This window comes from Xyrauchen texanus, chromosome 13 (genome assembly GCF_025860055.1).
Source record: "Xyrauchen texanus isolate HMW12.3.18 chromosome 13, RBS_HiC_50CHRs, whole genome shotgun sequence".
NCBI classification, from domain to species: domain Eukaryota; kingdom Metazoa; phylum Chordata; class Actinopteri; order Cypriniformes; family Catostomidae; genus Xyrauchen; species Xyrauchen texanus.
In genome coordinates this window covers 37,981,015-38,002,832 of record NC_068288.1, presented here as the reverse complement: position 1 = coordinate 38,002,832, position 21,818 = coordinate 37,981,015, and the positions used below count along the sequence as shown (strand labels likewise).

At 37.3% G+C, this 21,818-nt stretch overlaps 1 protein-coding gene across 1 annotated transcript in view; it reads right to left on the bottom strand.

Annotated features, from left to right (window-relative positions):
* Nucleotides 1–21,818, bottom strand: part of LOC127653773 (contactin-4-like) — a 133,749-nt gene that overhangs the window by 5,202 nt on the left and 106,729 nt on the right. The window contains exons 12-20 of the mRNA XM_052140545.1: nucleotides 12,646–12,773; nucleotides 10,926–11,098; nucleotides 9,044–9,161; nucleotides 8,512–8,670; nucleotides 7,652–7,801; nucleotides 6,881–6,951; nucleotides 4,530–4,764; nucleotides 4,038–4,153; nucleotides 910–1,090 (exon numbers count right to left, since the gene is read on the bottom strand). Coding sequence (XP_051996505.1) covers nucleotides 910–1,090; nucleotides 4,038–4,153; nucleotides 4,530–4,764; nucleotides 6,881–6,951; nucleotides 7,652–7,801; nucleotides 8,512–8,670; nucleotides 9,044–9,161; nucleotides 10,926–11,098; nucleotides 12,646–12,773 — 1,331 coding nt within the window. The remainder of the gene's footprint in view (nucleotides 1–909; nucleotides 1,091–4,037; nucleotides 4,154–4,529; nucleotides 4,765–6,880; nucleotides 6,952–7,651; nucleotides 7,802–8,511; nucleotides 8,671–9,043; nucleotides 9,162–10,925; nucleotides 11,099–12,645; nucleotides 12,774–21,818) is intronic.

Below are 21,818 nucleotides of genomic sequence, written 5' to 3'. Positions count from 1 at the left end.
TTTTACATTGACATGATTTTACTGGTTGTCTGGTTGTCTGACATATGGTGGGATGATTTATCATTAAAGGAGTAATTCACCCAATCATTTACTCACTTTTATTCTATTTCAAAGCTCTGTTATTTTTTAGTTTCTGCCATTTTAATACAAAAGGGGGTGTATTACTAAGGCTGTCAAGCTCCAAAAATGACAACAAATTGCCATAAAACACTCAATAAGGAATCTGTGGTACTTTTTTATATTTTCTGCTTTGAGTTTTTAGGGTACATTTGCAGAATTATACGGATTAGACTTATAATAAAATTAGCTTAATTTTTAATAAATGCACAAAGGATGGTGAATGTGTAGAACTTAAAAAAAAATAAAAATTATAAAAATAAAAAATTTGTTTTAAAAAGCTTTCTGTATACACAAATTCCAAGAAGGCCTGTTTTTTTTTTTTTTTTTTTTTTTTTGAGAAACCAACTTATTTTGTGTATTTGGTGATTCTTCCATACTAAGCCCTACTAAGGCAAAATGCAGTTAATACACCAACACTAAAACTAAAAATGTCTACACGCTTTTTATTTGTCAAGCCAAATGTGGATTATGAAATAGTCTCATTTAATTTTCTTTGAATATCAGCTTAGTTAAACCAAACCTGTCTGTCACAGGACACATCATAGTCTAAGAGATCATAGTCTACATAGTCTGTTGAGTCAACTTGTGTTAATTAGAATCTTCAATCCATTTAATCCAGGAATTAACTTCTATAAAGTATTTCCCTTTTCTCAAGCTGATATTATGGTTTAAATTACTTCAAAAGCAATCTACTTTGATGATTGTGGTAGTCCAAAATGCTCTTGAGAAATCACATTTGTGTATGAACCTAAAAGACGTTTTTAAAAAATGAAAAAGCTATATACTCACGCGGTTTCTTTGTGGTGTTGCTGATGGGGGTACTGGAGGGTCCGGTTCCCGCGCTGTTGTGTGCTCTGACTGACACCAGATATAGTGTGCTTCCCTTCAGACCGGTGATATTGACTGAGCTTTCTGTAACTCTCACTCTCTCTGCATTACTTTCTGGTGACCCATCCTCCAACCACTGCACCTGTAACTCCAAACACAAGAAACTCATTATGGTAAAGATGACATTTAAAAGGACAGTATACAATTGAATGTTTATGTTGTTCTTGGTCATATAGTGAATGTCTTCCTAAACAACAATTACAACTGTGGTCTTCAACTTGATACTGACACTTATCGGTGTGAATATATTACGTTTTGTTTATTAACAAACTGCAAGACATTGCTAGTCATGTGATCTCACCATGGCAGCCACCATGAGGGAGCAACCTTCCTTATGTAGAATAAAACAGCTTTTTCTATGTCATTGATATGATATATCTGAAGTGAATGAATATTATTTTAAATAATAAAAAAATAACAAAAGTTTTTTTTTTTTTTCCCAGAAGAAAATCGACATAATTAGGGATTCACACAAAGGGAGTCACTAGGAGGATTTACTATTAATTCACTACGTTCTAGGGTGGATTAATTAAGAATTGTGCTAGCTGATAGTATTATTTATTTGCACATGCTCCCGCGTTACTTTACCACTCAATTCACAAATTATGCACATAAATGGAATTATGCAAATCAAGAAACAGCACAGTTCCATATCTTGCAAACCGCGATCTGGCATACTTTACTTGTAATGTATTTTATAACCTAAGCAGCTGAATCAGCCATTTAAAATGTGGAAAGTGTGCTTGTCTAAACCGAATGTCTGGAAATATGCCCAGTTTATACATTTTTCTCCATCGTTTGATCAAAATTTGATGAATCAACCCTGCTATGATTAATAGAAAATGAACACAAACATCTCAAATACTGTGCACTAGAGTGGTGTAACTATTTAGTGTACAGTCTTGGGAAAGTGTGCTTCCATCCTGACTGCAGTAATTGACTTTTGAGGTGGTGGATATTTCTTTCTTTTTTCTTATTTTTTCCTACTGTACGTTAGGGTTCAATGCACTAGCTCTGTGCCAAAGTCACTATGACTCGGTTTCTGTTTCTACTGCATTCAATAAACATCTGCGCACAGCAGCAAGGGACTCTTGGAAGTATTTGTGGATTTTCATATGTGCTTTTTACTACCCGGAGCTGTGAACGACTTTGTGGTTTCACCACGGAATGGCAAAGTGACCTGGGATTTCTTACGGACACTAGCTCGGGTTGGAAGGAGAGAAATGGGCAAAATCCTGTGGGTTTCACATGCCGTGTGAAACGACCTAGCAGCTGAAGTGTTTGCAAGAGGGGGAATTGATGTATGGTGTCCACACATCTGAAAGGTGATTTATATAAGTACCCAGAAAGCCTGGGCATTGGCGCTCCCTGGGAAACAGGACCAGCTGTGAACAGACCTCTTCATTCTGCAGATGAGATTGTGAAAAATGTGGCCTGGGGATCGTACACTCTGGCTGGGCAACAGGAAATTGCACACCCTACCATCAGCGCAGTGCATACAATACAGAGTTTGATTGAGGTGAGGTATCTCAAATTTCTTTTGCCCCCCATTCATGCTGTTTTTGTTGTACAAAACTATGTATATTTTCAAAATCAACTAGTCAGCAGGTTGTCTGAACTAGTGGTTTTCTTTTTTAATTTGACTCATCATATTTCATACCATCCTCAAGGACCTACATACATTGATTTGACTAATACAGTGATGGTCTACCATCCAAGTAATTCTCACACTGCAAAACATAATTCTTTCACAGTATTTGGTCTTGTGTTCCATTAAATATATGTAAACGTCCTTAAAACAAGATACATTTACTTAAACTGAGATTAACTTGAATTGATCCTGGAATATTGCTTAATCAATAGCATTTGTGGGATAATGTTGATTACCATGAAAATAACATTTAGACTCATCTCTCCTTTTCTCAGATCCTGAGGTTACTCCAGCTAACGTAAGTGGAGGCGGCGGCGGCCGAGGCGAACTCGTGATTGTTTGGGAGGTGAGCTCTGTGACTTATGCAATCACCTTTATTGTGATGGGAGCATTTTAAAATCACTCTTCTGTCGTGAATCTAATTAAATTAGACAAGGTTTAATTAAAAGGCAACACTGTCATCTCAGCTTAAAATCTAAAATCTGTGATTCACTGAGGCACTTACAATAGAAGTGAATGGGGCCAATCTGAAAATGCTCACTGTTCAAAAGTATAGCAATATACTTAGCAATATAGTAGACAATATGCATGTAACCTGGTATTAGTGATATAAAATCACTTATTAACCTTTTCATCATAAACTTATATCAGATTTTACAACTTCGTTGCTATGACAACATAATACCCTAGACCCTGTAATCCCAGTAAAAAAAATATTTAAACAGCTTCACAGCTCACAAAATAATTAATGGAAGCACTTTTATAAAATCATAAGATTCACATTTCTGCCTTCAAACAGTGCCCCCTTTCACTTTCACTGTGAACAGGGCCAATTTTGGGATGATTTAAAGGAAGGTTCTGAGTTCATTACAAGTTAAACTCATGAAATAACTTACATTAGTTCTTCTGTTAAAACGCATGTATTATTTTAGCTGTAAAGTTGTTTAAACTGTAATTTTTGCAGTCGTTTTAGGGTTTGTTGACATTACATTGCCATGTTAATGAAGTTGTAAAATTGGATATAACTTTACACAGAAATGGTTAGTAAGTGATTGTATCACACTAAAGTCATTTTTACATGCATATCCTTTATGTCTTATGGCTATACTTTTGAAAAAGTGGGAATTTTATTAATGTTCAAAAATTGGCCATTGTAACATTGTGACATTTTTGTGTTAATCAGTATTATGCCACAAATGCTGTCGATTGAGCTTAACTTGTATTGAACCCGGAACATTCCTTTGAAGGTAGAAATGTGGAACTATTGTGGTATTGTAAAAAGCACTCTACAAATAAATTGAATTGAATACAATTTTCCAGGACTAGAATTGGGAAGAATTGGACTAGTTGGTCAGTGGACTAATAATCGTTTATGTACCTCATAGCCTGTTATCCTTCCTTTACTGCTGGTTTGGTGGACAGGTTCCCAGAACACCTCGATCTCAGATGCTGATAGAGTGCGAGTCCATACCCTTGAAGGAGCTACTGAAGGTTCTGTCCAAGTCATGACATAAGCCATTAGAAAAAAAGAGAAATGAATGAGAAAAAATAACAACAGAACAAATAAGAAGAACGTATAAGAATAGATGACTTGAGACAAAGAGTCTACAGTTAAATGATTCACCCAACATCTGCTTTCTGTCTGTAGTGCTACCACGTACCACCTGTTGTCTAGAACTAATTAGCTGTTATCACACTTGTATAGAAATGTAAGGGTGCGAGTAAAGTAATTAGCATCAAAGTGCAACAACACAGCTGTAGAGGGTGTGTAATTAAAACTTGCAGCATATCTATCAACTTTTGTCATGCTTGGTTAATCCCTTGAACAATTTGCAATACTACAATCAAAATAGAATACAAGCATATTGACCTTCATCTGCTGAATGCACAATGACCACAGGGCTAAACGGTCCCTCTCCGATGTTGTTGTAGACGCCAACTTTGACTTCAAACTGAGTGAGTGCCGGAAAACTGTCATTTTTAAAAACATATCGCGATGCATCGGCTGAGGCCAACACGCTCTGTTTCCATGTCGAGCTGCCAAGCGGTCGAAATGCCACGACATATCCAAATTTGTCACCATTTTGCATCTCTTCTGGCACAGGCTGTGGGAAAAAAGATGGGAATCAAAAACAATGTCACAATAAGTAGAATATTATTATTTTTTTTTTCTAAATAAATGTTGCCCATAAAAATCTTGGTGTAGTGATGCTAGAGCGTTGTGGTGGTTGCCAGGTTGTTGCTGTGTGGTTGGTAGCATAAATGTGGTTGCTAGGGCATTTTTATACAATTGCTATGGAGGGTGTTCAGGATGGTTGCTAGGGCATTGTTTCAATGTTCTGGTGGTTTTTATGGCATTGCTAGGTGGTTGTTAGGCTGATGCTGTGTGGTTGCTAGTGTGTTCTGGGTGGTTACTAAGGCATCGATAAGTGGTTACTTGGGTTTTGTGACTGGTTGTTGGGGTGTTGCAATGTGATTGCTAGGATGTTCTGTGTAGTTGCTAGGGCATTGCTATGTGGTTAATAGTATGTTCTGGGTGGTTTCTAGGGCACTGCTAGGTGGTTACTTGGGTGATCCTGGTGGCTGCTGTGGCATTGCTAGGTTGTTACTTGGTTGTTCTCCATGGTTCCCAGGGCCTAATTATTTGGTTGCTACAGTACTATACTTAGTTGCTATAGAATTTCTAGGTGGTTACTAGTGTTTTCTGGATGGTTATTAGGGCATTGTTATGTGGTTGCTAGGGTGTTCTAATTAGTTGCTACGGAATTACTGTGGGGTTACTAGAATGTTATGGGTGGTTGTTAGGCTGTTGCTGTGTAGTTACTTGGGTATTCTGATTGGTTGTTTTTGGGGTGTTGCAATGTGGTTGCTAGGGTGTTATGGGTGGTTGCTAGGGTACTGCTATGTGGTTTATTGGGTGATCCTGGTGGTTGCTGTGGCATTGCTAGGTTGTTACATGGGTGTTCTCCATGGTTCCCAGGACCTTGTTATGTAGTTACTACAGTGTTATCCATAGTTTCTTGGGAATTTCTAGGTGGTTACTTGGGTTTTCTGGCTAGTTGCTAGGGCATTGTTATGTGGCTGCTAGGGTGTTATAAGTAGTTGCTAGGGCATTACTGTGTGGTTACTAAGGTGTTCTGGGTGGTTGCTAGGGTACTGCTAGGTGGTTACTTGGGTGTTCTGGGTGGTTGCTAGGGCTTTGCTACTTGAGTGTTCTCCATGGTTCCCAGGGCCTAGTAATGTGGTTGCTACAGTGTTATCCATAGTTTCTAGGGAATGTCTAGGTCATTACTAGGGTTTTCTGGAAGGTTGCTAGGACATTTCTATGCAGATGCTAGGGTGTTCTGAGAAGTTGTTAGGGCCTTACTGTGTGGTTACTAGGGTGTTCTGGGTGGTAGCTATTTGATTTCTCACTGGCCATAGATAAACGATCCCAACCTAAGTCTTTATTTATATTCTGGTCCCTTGATAGGGCTCCAATTCCACTTTCAGTGTGTATGTGATTATTTTATTGTTATAAGTCTAATCGCTTAGAAAAGTAATATCCTAACTCTCCTCAACAAGCCTCACAATTTGAGGCATCACTAATTTTTTAGCATGCTGGGTGTGAGATGATTTACACATTGAAGTTTATTATTTAGGTACAGAAGTTGGTTCAAATCCCTAACCATATGTATGAGCAATAATAAACTGCATAAAAGCAAAATCATTCAAATAACAGGCTGACATGTTGTTACATTCTTAACCTGTTGACAAGTAATTCTCCTTGGTATGTTTACATTGTTTCCTACATAAGCTGAAAAGCACTGAATATAAGTAAATAAAGTTGACAGCTTCAAGCTTTACTGTGTCATTCAAGAAAGCCCTGCATTTACTAAAAATACACCATATTTTGAAAGCAATACTGCATTAAAACATGCCACCATGTGCCATGAAAGCCGGTGAGATTATGAGAAAGCCATTGATAAACATTGTCATTTAAGATTTACCGCTATGAAATGTCTCATATCTGTGTCTTCATTATGATTTACATACCAGAGGGAGCAATCCCGATGGAGCAAAGAAAAAAAGCTGAGATGACAGTGTTGCCTTTTAATTAAACCTTGTCTAATTTAAACCACGCACCGTGGAGAATTCACTCACAATCCGATTCATGACAGAAGAGTGATTTTAAAATGCTCCCATCACAATAAAGGTGTTTGCATAAGTCACAGAGCTCACCTCCCAAACAATCACGAGTTCGCCTCGGCCGCCGCCGCCTCCACTTACGTTAGCTGGAGTAACCTCAGGATCTGAGAGGCAGAAGAGTGCACAGAGCATATCAGATGAAAAATATTTTGTGATGGTTCTGAATGAGGTAGAATATCTTCCTATGAGCTATGTTTGTGTTTAAAGGATTTTTCTTTTCATAATTTACTCACCTTCATGTTGTTTCAAACTTGTATGACTTAATTTCTTCTGTGGAACACAAAAGGAGATGTAAAAGTGAATAGTGACAGAGGTTGTCATTCTGCCTAATATCTCCTTTTGTGTTCCACAGAAGATCTAAAGTCATGCAGGATTGGAATGACATGAAGGTGAGTAAATAATGACAGTATTTTGATGACAGATGTGGAATTTGGGTGAACTATCCCTTTAAAGAATGTAGCAACGTAAAAGATTTCCATGTAATAATGACACCACTGCATTTGAAAAAACTATTTTCATGCAGTTTTAAAGTAATTAGCTACATGTTGGTACTCCTGTGATGCCAATTCCATTTCTGTGCATTTCATTTGTGTCCTAATTGTGTGTAATTGTTCTGCAATCTGGATATACCCACAATACACAGGATAAGGGATGCGAATGCTTGAGTATTTATTTCTCATTCCTGAACTCTACTACAAGGAGTCACTCCAAGTGGTTTAAACTAATTACAGAATTTAATTACATTTTCTCCTTCTTGATGTATTAGAGATGACAGATATGGAAAAGGGGGGGATGAAAGCGTACCTGCAGCTTTGGTGCGAATGGGTTTGGATGGCACACTAGGCTCCCCCACCCCCACGCTGTTGATAGCCACAACTCTAAATTCATAATCTACCCACGGATTCAGATCCACTGCTGTTGCATGAATCATCTGTCCAGGCACAGAATCAGGAACTGGGATTAAAGAAATTTGGAATAAAAATGCATCAATGCCCATCTGCACAAATCCACAATGAGAAGCCTACCATAATTATTTTGTATGACTTTTGCAGATACAGTATGTGTATATTTATATATATATATATATATATATATATATTATCTTCACAGGTGCATGTTATGAAAAGAGGAAAAGAGGAGTTTTCATGATTCACTCTTAAGAATTGTCAAAGTGTCACATATAAATGACTCACTGTTGAAAGCATTGCCAGAGGAACATTTTATTACTCTGAGTTTGCTCAGAAGAGCTTAGAATTCATTTTCATTTAAGTATCAACTTTGTCTCAGATTTTTCTTAAAGTTCCTTCTGAGAAATAAAATGGAAACAAATGAGACAATTGTTGACACAGTAAGTGTATAGAGATTAAACAATAAAAATAAAATAATGATGTGGAAAGCGTAGCCTATATAATTTGGCCTTCAGAGAATTTTATGAGAAATGTTTGAGTTCTCATAGAAATCTCAGATTAGTTTATTGCAGACTTTATCATGCACTGTTGAGATTTCTTCTGAAACTCCTGATCTGAGAATCAGGTGACTAGAACTGTTTGCAATCTAGGAGAAACAATTGATATACTGCATTATCTAATTTGTGATTTCTCTTTCCTATGGATATGTATGCTTCTTGTAATAAATTCTATAAGTGGGTAAGCAGACTACTATACCAGTTTTGACTGCTTGCCAACCAATAGAGAATGGCGTCCTGGCTTGCACAATGTAGAGGGTAACGGGACTGTAGTTGTCTGGCCCCGGGCCCCATGAGAGTTGAGCGGTCCTATCTGTGACGTCCCCCACCAACACACCCACCGGTGCTCCAGGGGGCCCTGACAAAACCAGCAGAGATAAAAAGGACTCAAAACTTGCAGTGTGTGCTCATCACACAAGGGTACAGCAAGGTGACCAAGTATCTTGCAATGTGAATCAAGTCTGCCCACAAAAGTCACCATGCTTAATATTCAGAACCATAGAGAAAGATCCTTCAAATTGATGATGGAAATACAAAAGATTCTAAAGAGCAAGAAGCAGGGAATTAATGCATTGATTTCAGATACTCCTGTAGTCATTACTTAAAGACCCGAGTAACAGAATAAAACTGAAATAGTGGGGCAAAGTGTGAGGCCTTTTTAATTAATATTTGATAAATGTTCAGAAAAGTGTAGAATACTGAACACCTCGTTGAGTAGGAGGCACACGTACCTCTGACAATTAGGTCTGCTGCCGCGGACACACTGTCCACTGGTGTATGCACCATGCAGACATACTTTCCAGAGTGCTTCAGCTGTATGTTTCTGATCATAAGATCCCCAGATGACCCCTTGAAAAAGACACAGTATTTAATAAAACATCATGTTTTATGTTTAGAGTAGAATCCCTTAAATGTTATTATGGTAAATGGTAAACTATGGTGTTTTTATCTGAAACCATCACAAATTAATCAAAAAGTACTAATGGTATTATCCTCTTATACTATTATAAAATAATAAAAAAAAATACTATGGCATTATCATCTTATACCTTCACAATGTAATCAAAAAGTACTATGGTACTATCATATAATACTATAACAAAGTAATAAAAACGTACTATGGTATTATCATCTGATAACATCACAATGTATAGTCGATACTATGGTACAGTTACGGCTTCAGATGCCATGCTATTTTGATAGTATTTACAGTATGTTTTACTCCAAAGTACTTCAAATAATAGCATGGTTTTTGCTTGTCCTAAAAAAAAAAAAAAAAAAAATTACATTTGTTTAACTGGCCAATTAATTAAGCAGGCAATGACTGCTTTTGTGTTATTCAATATTCAAACTGATGATGATTATGATGCACAATGATGATTATGACGTTAAAGGTTGTTTTATTTAAAAAAAGTATCATGGTTTTTTACATGTACTATGGTAATGCCACGGTATTCTTTGAAGTACCTCAGAGACCTTGTAAATACCATTCTATGTGAATAGGGTTAGAATTTAGAACAATGATATAAATACATATAAAGTACCATGATATTGCCATCTGATACCCTCACTGTATCATGGTATAGACACATTACATTATTTGTAAGGGATGGTTTCCAAATTGAACTGTTGTGTATGTGATTGTACTGCCAGGTTTTTGTTTCTACTGGTACTGCAGAAAGAAAGAAAGAAAGAAAGAAAGAAAGAAAGAAAGAAAGAAAATAGTACTATGTGGTATTTCAAAGAATACCCTGGTATTGCCATGGTAGTGTCCAAAAAACATATTTTTTGTTCATGGTAACCTATAATAATATAGTAATATTGTGGAATATTAGAAATGGTGAATATTGTGGTATATTAGTAATTTTGTGATATGGGTTCCCACATCTTTTGACCACTAAATTTCTATGATTTTTCCATTACTTTTCAGTTTGTGATTTATTGTCAAAAATAGTTTTAGGATCACCTCCTTTACCAAACTGAACCCTGGTAGGTACACTTGTGTGGCCAGAAACCTCTTTGCGACTTAATTGCACTTACAAAGAGCAACAACAAATCTATACTCAGTGTGGTAATTTCCATGACTTTTTATAATTTTGTTAATTTCCATTACTTCTTCAGGCCTGACAAGCAAAATTTTTACAACTCTGACTTTTCTCAAAAAGTCACTGCCTCTCAAATTTGATCAGCTAGCTCAGATAAGGTTCCTCTAACTCGCTTAGACAAGCAGTTCTTCTACCATTACTCAGAGCACGGCCATTTGCACATTTGATCATTGCTCTCTCCAGGTTCTAAAAAGAAATACATGGCTATCTGAAAAGCTCTGTGGAGCTACACAGTGAGAGAGTGGGTCCTGTGGATAGCCTTTTGAGATTCTCGGCATGCTAAACAGTGTGCGAAGTAAATCCTGTAATCAGACAGATTTGTGCCTCAGTGTTCAGTGAGCAGCCAGGTGCCCTTGCACTCAAATTCCCCTCATTGCTAGCTCAGTTAAAACAAAAGTTAAACTGCAATAAGTCTTTCTACTATCATTCCTGTTCTCAAAAGAATGCTTTCTAAGAGGAATTGAAGGTTAATGCAAATAATATAACTATTGCAATGCCAGAAACGCACCCCTCCAATCATTCCAAAATGGTCATGTCTACTGAAATCGATGAGTTTCCCATTGAAGAACCACTTGAAGGTGGGGTGTAGAGTGGAGTCTTTAGATACTTCACATGGCAGGACAATGCTCTCACCTACTGTGGCATCCATACTTAGTGGAGGGATTGTGATCTTGGTTGGTTCTGTCGAGGAAAAAAAAATAATAATTTTGAGTGCATTAAAGGGAAGAAAATAGAGGTCTGGTCTGGCCTTGAAATGAAACCTGAATCTGACCCTACCCAGCCCAAATGATACCATCAGATTTTAAGGCTGAACCCGACCCCGAAATCGCTTACTATCTAATTTCTTCTCCTAGCCGGTACTGTTGCAATAGGTTGTATTTTATGTAAGCATATAGGCAACATTCGTAACAGTACTAAAACAGTAAACATACACATTTTTAAGAAGGCACAGCAGCCACTTAGTACAGTAGAGCAGAAGGGGAAAAAGCATTGCCTTTCTGTTTATTTGCTGAAACATCACTTGGTGCAGAACAATCTAGAATAAAATTAAACACTGCAACAGTCCTCTCTAGGCAGCCAGAACTTGTTCAGATTGTTGAATCTTTGTTCAACTATGCTAAAAATAATCTAGACGCAGCACAAAGAATGAAACAGAGCGCAGGTGTCTCACCACGCGTTTTTGAAAATTTGAAGTTCTTTTTAACTTGACATAGTGTTTATAATCTGCCGGTCCTGCACAAGACGCTGAAGAAAAAGTGAGACGTGTCAAAGACATTCGTCCAGCATGCGTTTGCATAGGAATAAAATGAAATGGGAAAACAGAACAGACACATGGAAAAACACGTTCGGTGTGAATGGCCCCTAGCTCGTACGTTTGCTCGTCTGTGAGTGAAAGCGCATGCGTGAAACAAGTTCAGTAAGCCTGTTTATTTTTTAATTCATAAAAACCTGAACCCGACCCGAACCCGAAGCCCTACTTGAAAAACTGACCTGAACCCTGCCTGAAACCCATCGGGTTCTCAGGTCCCATTGGACCTGGGTTAGGTTGCAGACCTCTAGAAAAAGGACAGTTTTGCTAGGACAAAGATCTTGGAGGTCATAGGAATGAGTTAACAGTCAATTCTTATTTGATTAGTGACTTAGAAATAATAAAAATCCCAAATTTTATTGTTTATTTAGCATTTTTCAAAGTCCTAAAACTTTCTGTTTATATCCAATTTTAAATATATTTTGAATTATATATTTTCAGTGTGGTCTCAAACTTTTGGACCCCACTTTAAACAGAAAATTTATGTTTATTGATATAGTCCTGATATTTAATAACCTTTCTTGAAGCCATCATAGTGTCCAAAAAGCATGTAAATGTATTGTCATACGTTATTATAGAAGGAAATTGAAGAAAAAATAAAAACTATGCTTGCAACAGCATCATACAGTATTTTTAATTAAACATGCAGAGAGTAGCTGGGGATGGAGGATATCCATTGCTGGTGCTGTGGACGGCTATTTGTTCACACCAACGGTTGGACCAATAACTCACAGATGACAAAAGCCTGGATGAGTTATTCCTCTGTCAAACCAGCAGGAACATAAAACAACTATATATTTCATTATCAATTTCATGCTTGAGTTGCTCACTTTTTTTTCACCGGTCCTCATCCGGATTTAAGGCATCCACTTAGAAGTGAGAGAAATGTGCTGTTTGTGAAATGTTAAAGGTGTTTTACCTTTGACCACTAATGTGCCGCTACTGCTGGATGTGCCGAAGGGGTTTCTGGCCACACAAATGTATCTGCCTGCATCCGATTTGGTAACATTGGTGATCCTGAGGGTGCCGTCTTCTAAAATGGTACATCTGAAAAAAGTATATTAATAATAAATATTTGAATTCTATATATAAACATAAATAAGGCTAAGGGCACCAAGGGAAATTCCTGGACAATTTTTGACACAGTAACAGGACAGAGCTATAAAATGAATGTGTATCGCATAGTCCAGATAATTTGCATTTAGAAGAATTTATTGAGAAATTATTGAATACATATTGAAATCTTTGACTTTTGATAACAAACTTTGGTATCTTGGCAAAACGGAGGATCCTTTCAGATGCTGAAATCTCCTCTGAAACTCTGGACACACATCTGAGATTACTAGAGTCTTTTTGTATGGGGAAAATTCTTAAGAAAAATCCCACTGCTCTCCATTTAATCTCATTGCTGTCTAGGACAAACAATTGAGATATTAAAGAGATATCCTGATTGACTGTTCTTTCCGATGGGAACAAACAGTCTCTGCATTTGAAAAGCAATGTAGCTTTTCAAATGCAGAAAAGCTACATTGGACAACCGGGCTTAGAAATTCTGAGTAAGAAAACATACAAAATTTGAATACTATTATTCATCAGAGAACTGTGGTCATGGGTAGGCCTGCATGTAATTGGCACCTGCAGACTTCAGCAGAAAGCTTCATAGATTTCCATAGAATGCAAATACCTATTAATCACAAAATCTTAGGCTTCTCTTATTCAGAAAAATAAGAAACGTGTTGTTTTCACAGGTTTCAGAACACTCTGCTATTTTCCAGTGTTCAAAAAACAGATAGTCCCGCCCCAAAATCGGCTGAGCTAATGTTACTGTTGGGCCACTCAAATAAAACGAAAAGAGCAATTTTGCACCAAAAGAGTTGTGTACTGTAGCACCCACTGCTGAATGTTTTTTTTTAAATAAATAAAAAGCATCTTAAAAAAATCCAAATATCAAATTCCTTTATTGTCACTCAACCATATACACAAGTGCAACAGTAGGTGAAAGTCTTGGGTGCAGTTCTGAGCAACATAGCAGTCATGACAGGGATGAGACATATACCAATTTACAATAAATATCAGATTTACACAACACGATATACAAATATATTACCAGCCTAATCTGGTTTGCTGGTCTTAGCTGGCCTTCGTTTGCTGGTTTTTGAGGGGTTTTGGGGACCAACAGAGCAACAGCTTAGTTAGTCTGGGGGAACAGCTACAGACAGTTCATTTTAAGTTAAGTACAGAGCAACATAAAGCAAGTTTACAGTTACATTCTTACAACATATGTGTATTAACCCGACAACACTTGGTCATGTAAATGCCTTAAACAATTCTCTTTTATCGGGGTAAGGTTATAAACTATTTAAGCATTTACCGATTGGCACACACAGATTTTTGGCCAATTACTTAGATTTTGCTCTGCATGTAAACATGTTTACTGGTGTTTTACTGTCTTATCTAATGTGCACAAGTACTGTATGTATGTGTAACGGTGGCCAGCTGATAGATAGCTGTGCAATGTGTATAAACCTCACTCTCCTGACCTCAAGAGGTGCGACTGATTTAAGAGGATCTAGCCTTTTGCCTCCTGTTTAGTGCACCAGCCTCCCATGCTGGACACGCCAGTTCAAGTATTATATGGAGAGGGTAGAACAGAAGTGTCACATATGACTTTTTATGTTTTTATGTCAAAAGCAAAGAATAGCCAAACGATTACAGATCTTGTGTAAATGCATTTTTTTTGTTTTTTGTTTATTTGTTCTAAAACGTTTTTTTTTTTTTTTTTGGTGTTTATCAGCATATTAATGTGCATCCAAACACACTCAATTTACTTAATGTTATCTCTGCACATTAAGCTGAGATGAGAGGAAGTATTTTAATGTCTAAAAATTACACAAAGCAGCTTTAAAATAGATTGAAATAAACGTAGCTTAAAATTCAAAAGACAAAATGCTACAATTGTATTATTTTTAATTAATTTGATCACACTTTATGCTGTCAACTGAGTGCAGTACATTGAGGTTTATTTCACACATTTTATTTAAATCTATTCCAAATATTCAACTCCTTTTCCTCTTACAATAAGCATAGTAAACACGAAAAAAAAGAAAAAGAAAAAAGACGCACAGACTCTGTGTGGGTTTGATCATGGCTCTAGGTAGAATAAATCAAGTGTGGGCAGCGAAATTGACAGGCTACTGCAAGAGATCAAAGAATAGGGAAAGACAGGTCTTTAACCCAAAACATCTTCTGACACACAGAGTCTGCTCAAGTCTGAATCTAAGCTTTAATGCTCGTGGATACAGCAGCCATGTTTCACTCCTTCTTTCCTGCCTCTCATTCAAAAGGAATTCTTAAAAATCCAGACTTAACCCAACTATTCCAGACTGAAAGATACAAAAACAACCCTGTATTTGTCTCTGTATAGTTGTATTTAAAAACAAAACAAAAACAAGCTTGAAACATCTAAGTGTAACTGGGGGGTTGAAAATAGTCCACAGGATACAAAAATAACTTTTTGGGTTTTATTCTGACGGCTGTTTATTAAAAAGAAAAATGTGGCCATATATATATGCAAAAATTAATTACAGAAATTAAACATCAAAAGAAAATACAAACGGCATTAGCCTACCAATATGCTTCAGCATACATCACCTCAATACATTCTTAGAACATTCACAGAATTGTATGCATTTAAAGCAGGCTTTAAGGACATGTATTGCTGTTTCAACAATACCACTCATATTTTCAAATATAACACGTATTACACATATTCACTACACTGGAAAACACTCTGGGCTATACATCATTAAATAAGATATGATTCATTCTAAATTTACATAGCCTAAGTCCTCAAAACATAGTCAAACTCCACACATGCAATCCATATGCATCCTTCAAAAATGATCCACAACAAACACTCAACTTTAACATACAACTCTTCTGAACACATTTTTATTGCAATTAATTCATTCTCAACTCGATGAACAAAACCGGGAGCTCTCTTGCCCAACGTATGTTTTCACGTCTCTAACCAGAGAAAGTGTTTGAAAGCAGGCTGGAAAGCAGAGACAGAGAAGGGGAGGGGTGGAGGATGTAAAACTAGGACTGACTCAGTTTGATTTGAATCTTTACCTGCAGCCTTATCATTATCCACCATATGCAGGATGTTATCGACATATTAAAAGCCGTTTCCAAAAAGGCAACAAGAGCAAATGTGATTGTGGAGCTGGTGCTCTTGTAGAAGGTTGTCTGGATTATTCAAGAAACATGTGAGATGTTGATAGCGTCTGACTGAAATACTAAATAGGATTGATTTTGATCTGTCTTTGCAGTAGAGTTGCAACAGCAAAAAAACTCTCCTCCTCAAACATTTTTATTAGTGGTGCTTGCAAAGGCAAACATCAATATTAGTGTTCTTGACTTCTTTGACTTTTGACTTTCAGTGTTTTTTCAGCATCTCGTCCAGGACTTCTGCATTTTTAAGATGCCACGTTATTAAGTCAAAGTAGGGTCTGCGCAGACCAAACAATTTTTTTGCATCCATCTGTGGAGTTTTTTTCCCTATATAAACATGAGTTTGGCAGACATTTTTTGACTATTGCACCACATCTCGCTGTTTTTCCAGTGTTTCGTGCAAGATCACCAAGTTTTTAAGACAAAGTGTCAAGCTAGGGGGCTGTTTACACTAAATTAGTTGTGTCCATCTGCTTCGTTTTACAATTGTTTTCCTATGTAAAAACATGCACTAGATGGATGTCTTTGACTGTTGCGCCATGTCTCGCCACATTTTTAAGATGACTTGACAAGCTAGGGTGTGCATCAGTGCTGTTTTTCGATCGTTTCCTCTTCAAAAATGTGCAAGATGGATGACTTTAACGAATGCACAGTGTCTGTTCCAGGAGCGGTGCACTTTTATGGCTTTGTGTCAAGGTAAAAATAACTATTAAAAATGTGTCTCAAAATACTTGCATTCTTCCCTATTTGTGGCACTGCCAACCACCTAGCAACCATCCAGAACACACTTGCAATGTCTTAGCAACCACCCAGAACACTCTAGCAACTGGATAGCAATATGCTAGAAATCACTCAGGACACCTGCAACCATCTACAAAGTGCTGGCAACCACCTACAACACCATGTGATTGTGGCAGGTTTTTTACATGCAAGCACCAGTCACATTTTCTTCTTTTAAATTGTTCTCATGTATTCTGTGCTTTATGTCAAATGTGCATTTTCCAAAACTTGAGACCTTTTAAACTTCTAACAGTTGACTTTAGGAATTCTCAGAAGTACATTGTATACCTTTATGTACATCAACAACCAATACAGCTTAGTTTTTAATAACTTGGAAAGGAATGGATGAATTGATAGATAAATAAACATAGCAACATAAATATGTAACATTGAGATCCCCAGTTGTGCTGTGGCCTTCTCCCAGAACAAATCAAACATTAATGCAGTAGGCTTGCCAGCACAGATATTAAACAATTTCAGTTTGGCTTTTTAAAATAAATATGCATTTAATATGGCTCAGAGAACATGCCTTGTGCTGAGAGCTTAACTTTGATTTATTGGCAAAATATCAAATGCTAAGCGATAGAAGCACACCACCTAGATGACGTGTGGGCCATGAGCTGCAGAAGCAATATTAAAAAGAATCAAGAGCTATCTGCTTACCGAGTTCTGGCCACACAAAGCTACATTTATATCTGCGTCAAGACGTGATGCTTTGTAGTCTGTCTCTGATCCTTCCTTTCCTGACCGCCCTGTGGAATACGATGACTAATCAATGCTTCTCCTTACACATTGGGGCATGTTCAGCGAGTCACAGAATGACTTGCGCAGAAAGATTGGAATGCATCTTGAATTTATACAAACTCAGTAGTGAGAAATTTGGAACACAACATGGAGATGTTTGCACATCCTAGAACAAAATCAAATGCTCAAGTTACTAGCATTACACATATATGTACTCACACAACATTTCTGTCTTTGTGTACTCATGACTATTCATGTTATATGTTAGGATATGTTTGAAACTACAGGCTACCATACTATTCTTTCAGTATGCACCATATGTACATTTTGATAATGTATAATGTATGCATGGAACGCCTGGGCGACTAAGTACATTGGCCAAAATGTGCAGTACCTGTATACAACAACACAAACTGCATACTGTATACAGCAATTCAATGCACACAACTTGACCTTTCATTTCCAGTGAGACAAATGAATCAGAAGCAATATCATGATTTATAAAACTATGGCTGTCAGATAATTCAAATGAAACATTCTGATTAGATATTATGTACAATTAGATCTGACTAGATAGTTTGAACAATTGTGTTAAAATTGTGTTCTATGTAAATGTGACAAGATGCTACATTGCTTGCCAATCGTAAACATCCTTCATTTAGGATCATTACAATTATATAACTTACCAAAATAATTGCTTATTCTGATTATCCTAATTAATGTAAATACTTATTTGGACATTGGTGTCTTTTATAATTTTGTTGTTACTGCTGTTTTATTAAATCCACAGTAAAAGAGATTACCCATGGTAAATCACTGTAACGCATGGCCTCTTATGGTTTATTGCTTTATTTTAACATCTCCTTAACACATTATTTCCGCTAACTGACACAAGTTACAACATTTTTACACAAAAATTGATTCATCTTACAATTTTATTTTTTTTCATATTTATATTGTTTCTAATAGGCCATTATCACAGTCCACGTGTCATCACATCCAAATAGTAGTGTAACCAACCAAACATCCACCCATCCATTTTTTATTAACACAGCACTTCACCATGTGTGTTATCTTTTACTTTAATGTGTGATAGTATCTGAGCGAGGCGATCATCAGCACAAAGTTTTCCCGGTTCATGAGGAGCTGCGTGCTGTTCAGTTTACTCCCAGAGGATTATTGTGCTCAAATCAAGAGCAAAGAGAAAACGTTTAAGTGTTTTAATGTCAATGTTTTCACTATTGCAGCATTCTCATCTCCCTTTGTACATATAATACAGTTGTAGACACTGGGACATTTTCATCTCTATGTTTTATTTACATTGCATTCGGTCAAGACTCGCGAGTGGACGCTTCCTCAATCATACTCAAACCACGAGGATTTAACTCCACGTTTACAATGATTATACCAGTTATTTTGGGACAGAAATGTTTCTTTATTAGAACATATTTAAATGGATCTTATATCAGAGATTATAAAAAGTAAGAACATGAAAGCAATACTCTGTATAGTCTTTACTCAGAATATACACTGGTGGCCAAACGTTTGGAATAATGTACAGATGTTGCTGTTTCAGAAGGAAATTTGTACTTTAATTCACCAAAGTGGCATTCAACTGATCACAAAGTATAGTCAGCACATTGCTGATGTAAAAAACAGTACTATCACTATTTGGTCAAATCTAGACAGGCCCCATATCCAGCAGCCATCACTCTAACACCTTATCCTTGAGTAATCATGCTAAATTGCTTATTTGGTACTAGAAAATCACTTGCCATTATCTCAAATACAGTTGAAAGCTATTTGGATCAATAAATGAAGCTTAACATTGTTTTTGTGTTTATTTTTGAGTTGCAACAGTATGCAATAGACTATACATGACTTAAGGTCAATATTAGATAGAAAATGGCAAAAAAGAAACAGCTTTCTCTAGAAAATCATCAGTCAATCATTGTTTTGAGGAATGAAGGCTATAAAATGCTTGAAATTGACAAAAAAACTGAAGATGTCATACAAAGGTGTACACTACAGTCTTCAAAGACAAAGGATAACTGGCTCTAACAAGGACAGAAAGAGATGTGGAAGGTCCAGATATATAAATAAACAAAAGGATAAGTACATCAGAGTCTCTAGGTTGAGAAACAGACATCTCACATGTACTCAGCTGACAGCTTCATTGAATTCTACCCACTCAAGCATCCTGGCACTGAAGGAGACATGGATAAGTACAGAGGATACAGCAACACCTGCTGCTCTCTCCAACAACTTTTCCTTCTCTCACACCCCTCGATATGCCGGTAGGGGTGTGAGAGATCGACCACTACAGACCAGTCTCTCTCATCCCATTCGTGGCAAAAAAAAAAAAAAAACTTGAAAGGGCAGTTTTCAATCAAATCTCTGCCTATCTCTCACAGAACAAGCTGCTGGATGACAATCAGTCAAAAGTGGACACTCCACTGAGACTGCCCTCCTCTCTGTCACTGAGACACTGAGACAGGCGAAAGCTGAATCCAGATCATCCATTCTGATTCTGCTGAACCTTTTTGCAGCCTTTGACACAGTAAACCATCAGATACTACTCTCCACCCTCTCTTATCTGGGCATCACAGGAACTGTGCTAGACTGGTTTAACTCCTATCTCTCAGGTAGGTACTTCAAGGTAGCCTGGAGAGGTGAGGTGTCCAAGCCACATCAGTTACTTTCTGGGGTACCTCAGGGATCAGTGCTTGGGCCACTTCTCTTCTCTATATACACAACATCACTGGGACCCATCATTCAGTCACATGGTTTCTCTTTCCACTGCTATGCTGATGACATGCAACTCTACTTAGTCTTTCCAGCCCAGCGACACCACAGTGACTGCTAAAATCGCTGCATGCCTGGCAGATATCTTGGCCTGGATGAAGGAACACCACCTGCAACTCAACCAAGCCAATACCGAACTCCTTGTCTTTCCAGCCAACCCTGCTGTTGAACACAACATCACCGTGCAGCTGGGTACAACTACAGTATTGCCTTCCAAAATGGTCAAAAATCTAGGGATAACCATCGATAACAAGCTAAATTTCACAGACCGCATCTCAAATACTGCAAGATCGTGTAGATTTACACCCTACAATATCAGGAAGATAAGACCCTTCCTCTCTGAACATGCCACACAACTGCTTGTTTAGTCACTTGTCATAACTAGACTGGACTACTGTAACTCTCTCATTGCAGGCCTTCCTGCCTGTGCAATTAGACCTCTGCAAATGATCCAGAATGCAGCAGTACATCTGGTCTTTAATGAACCAAAGAGAGCACATGTTACACCACTCGTTGTCTTTCTCCACTGGCTGCCTGTTGATGCATGTATTAAATTCAAAGCTCTGACGCTGGCATACAAAACAGTCACTGGATCTGCTCCAGCATTCCTAAAATCATTTCTGCAGAACTACACGCCCACCAGAAGCCTGCGGTCGGCTAAAGGAACATCGCCTTGTCGTACCAACACAAAAGGCACCAAAACACTTTCCCAGACTTTCAGTTTCATTATACCACGTTGGTGGTATATGAGTTGGGAATGACCTTCCCAACTCCATCCGTGAAGCTGACTCACTCTCTGTCTTCAAAAAACGACTTAAAACATATCTTTTCCATGAGCACTTAACCAGTCACTTAATTCAATGTTCAATTCAATGCTAGTGAAACTTTGTAGTATGGCACTTTTCATACCGCTGTCTCCTTAAGATGATTCGCTTATGTTTTCCTCTTTTGTAAGTCGCTTTGGATAAAAGCATCTGCCAAATGAATACATGTAAATGTACTCTTGTTTGCATTATATTCTTGCATTGCTCTATTAATAATAGAAAAAACTAATTATACTCTGTGAAGTGTTCCCTGCTCAAATACATCTTGTTTAAAATCATAAAACAACATGACACCATTTTTCTCTACTTCATCATCCCTGAGTAATACTTGTAAGGTGAGGTACGTCTGTTTAGATTAAGTATTTGAAGTGTTCATAAAATAGTCCATAATAATCCCACACTGTGGGCACTGTCATAGAGGTGTGCAACCAAACCATAATCTGTATCCGTTTCTTTTCCTATTGCAAAATGATCTGTATCTGTTTTCAGACAGAACCGAATGTGATTTAAAATGCACAGCAAAATGTTTACTTGAAATGTAACAATTGACACCTTGTCTTTCTAGAGTAACGTTGTTATACAAGCACACACATAAAAAAAATCTGCAGATATATCAGCAGAAACTATATCTGCTGACAAAGTATTTTTGTTTATGTATGTGCATGTGTAACAAAATTATTCTGGGGAGACGAGGTGTCAAGCAATC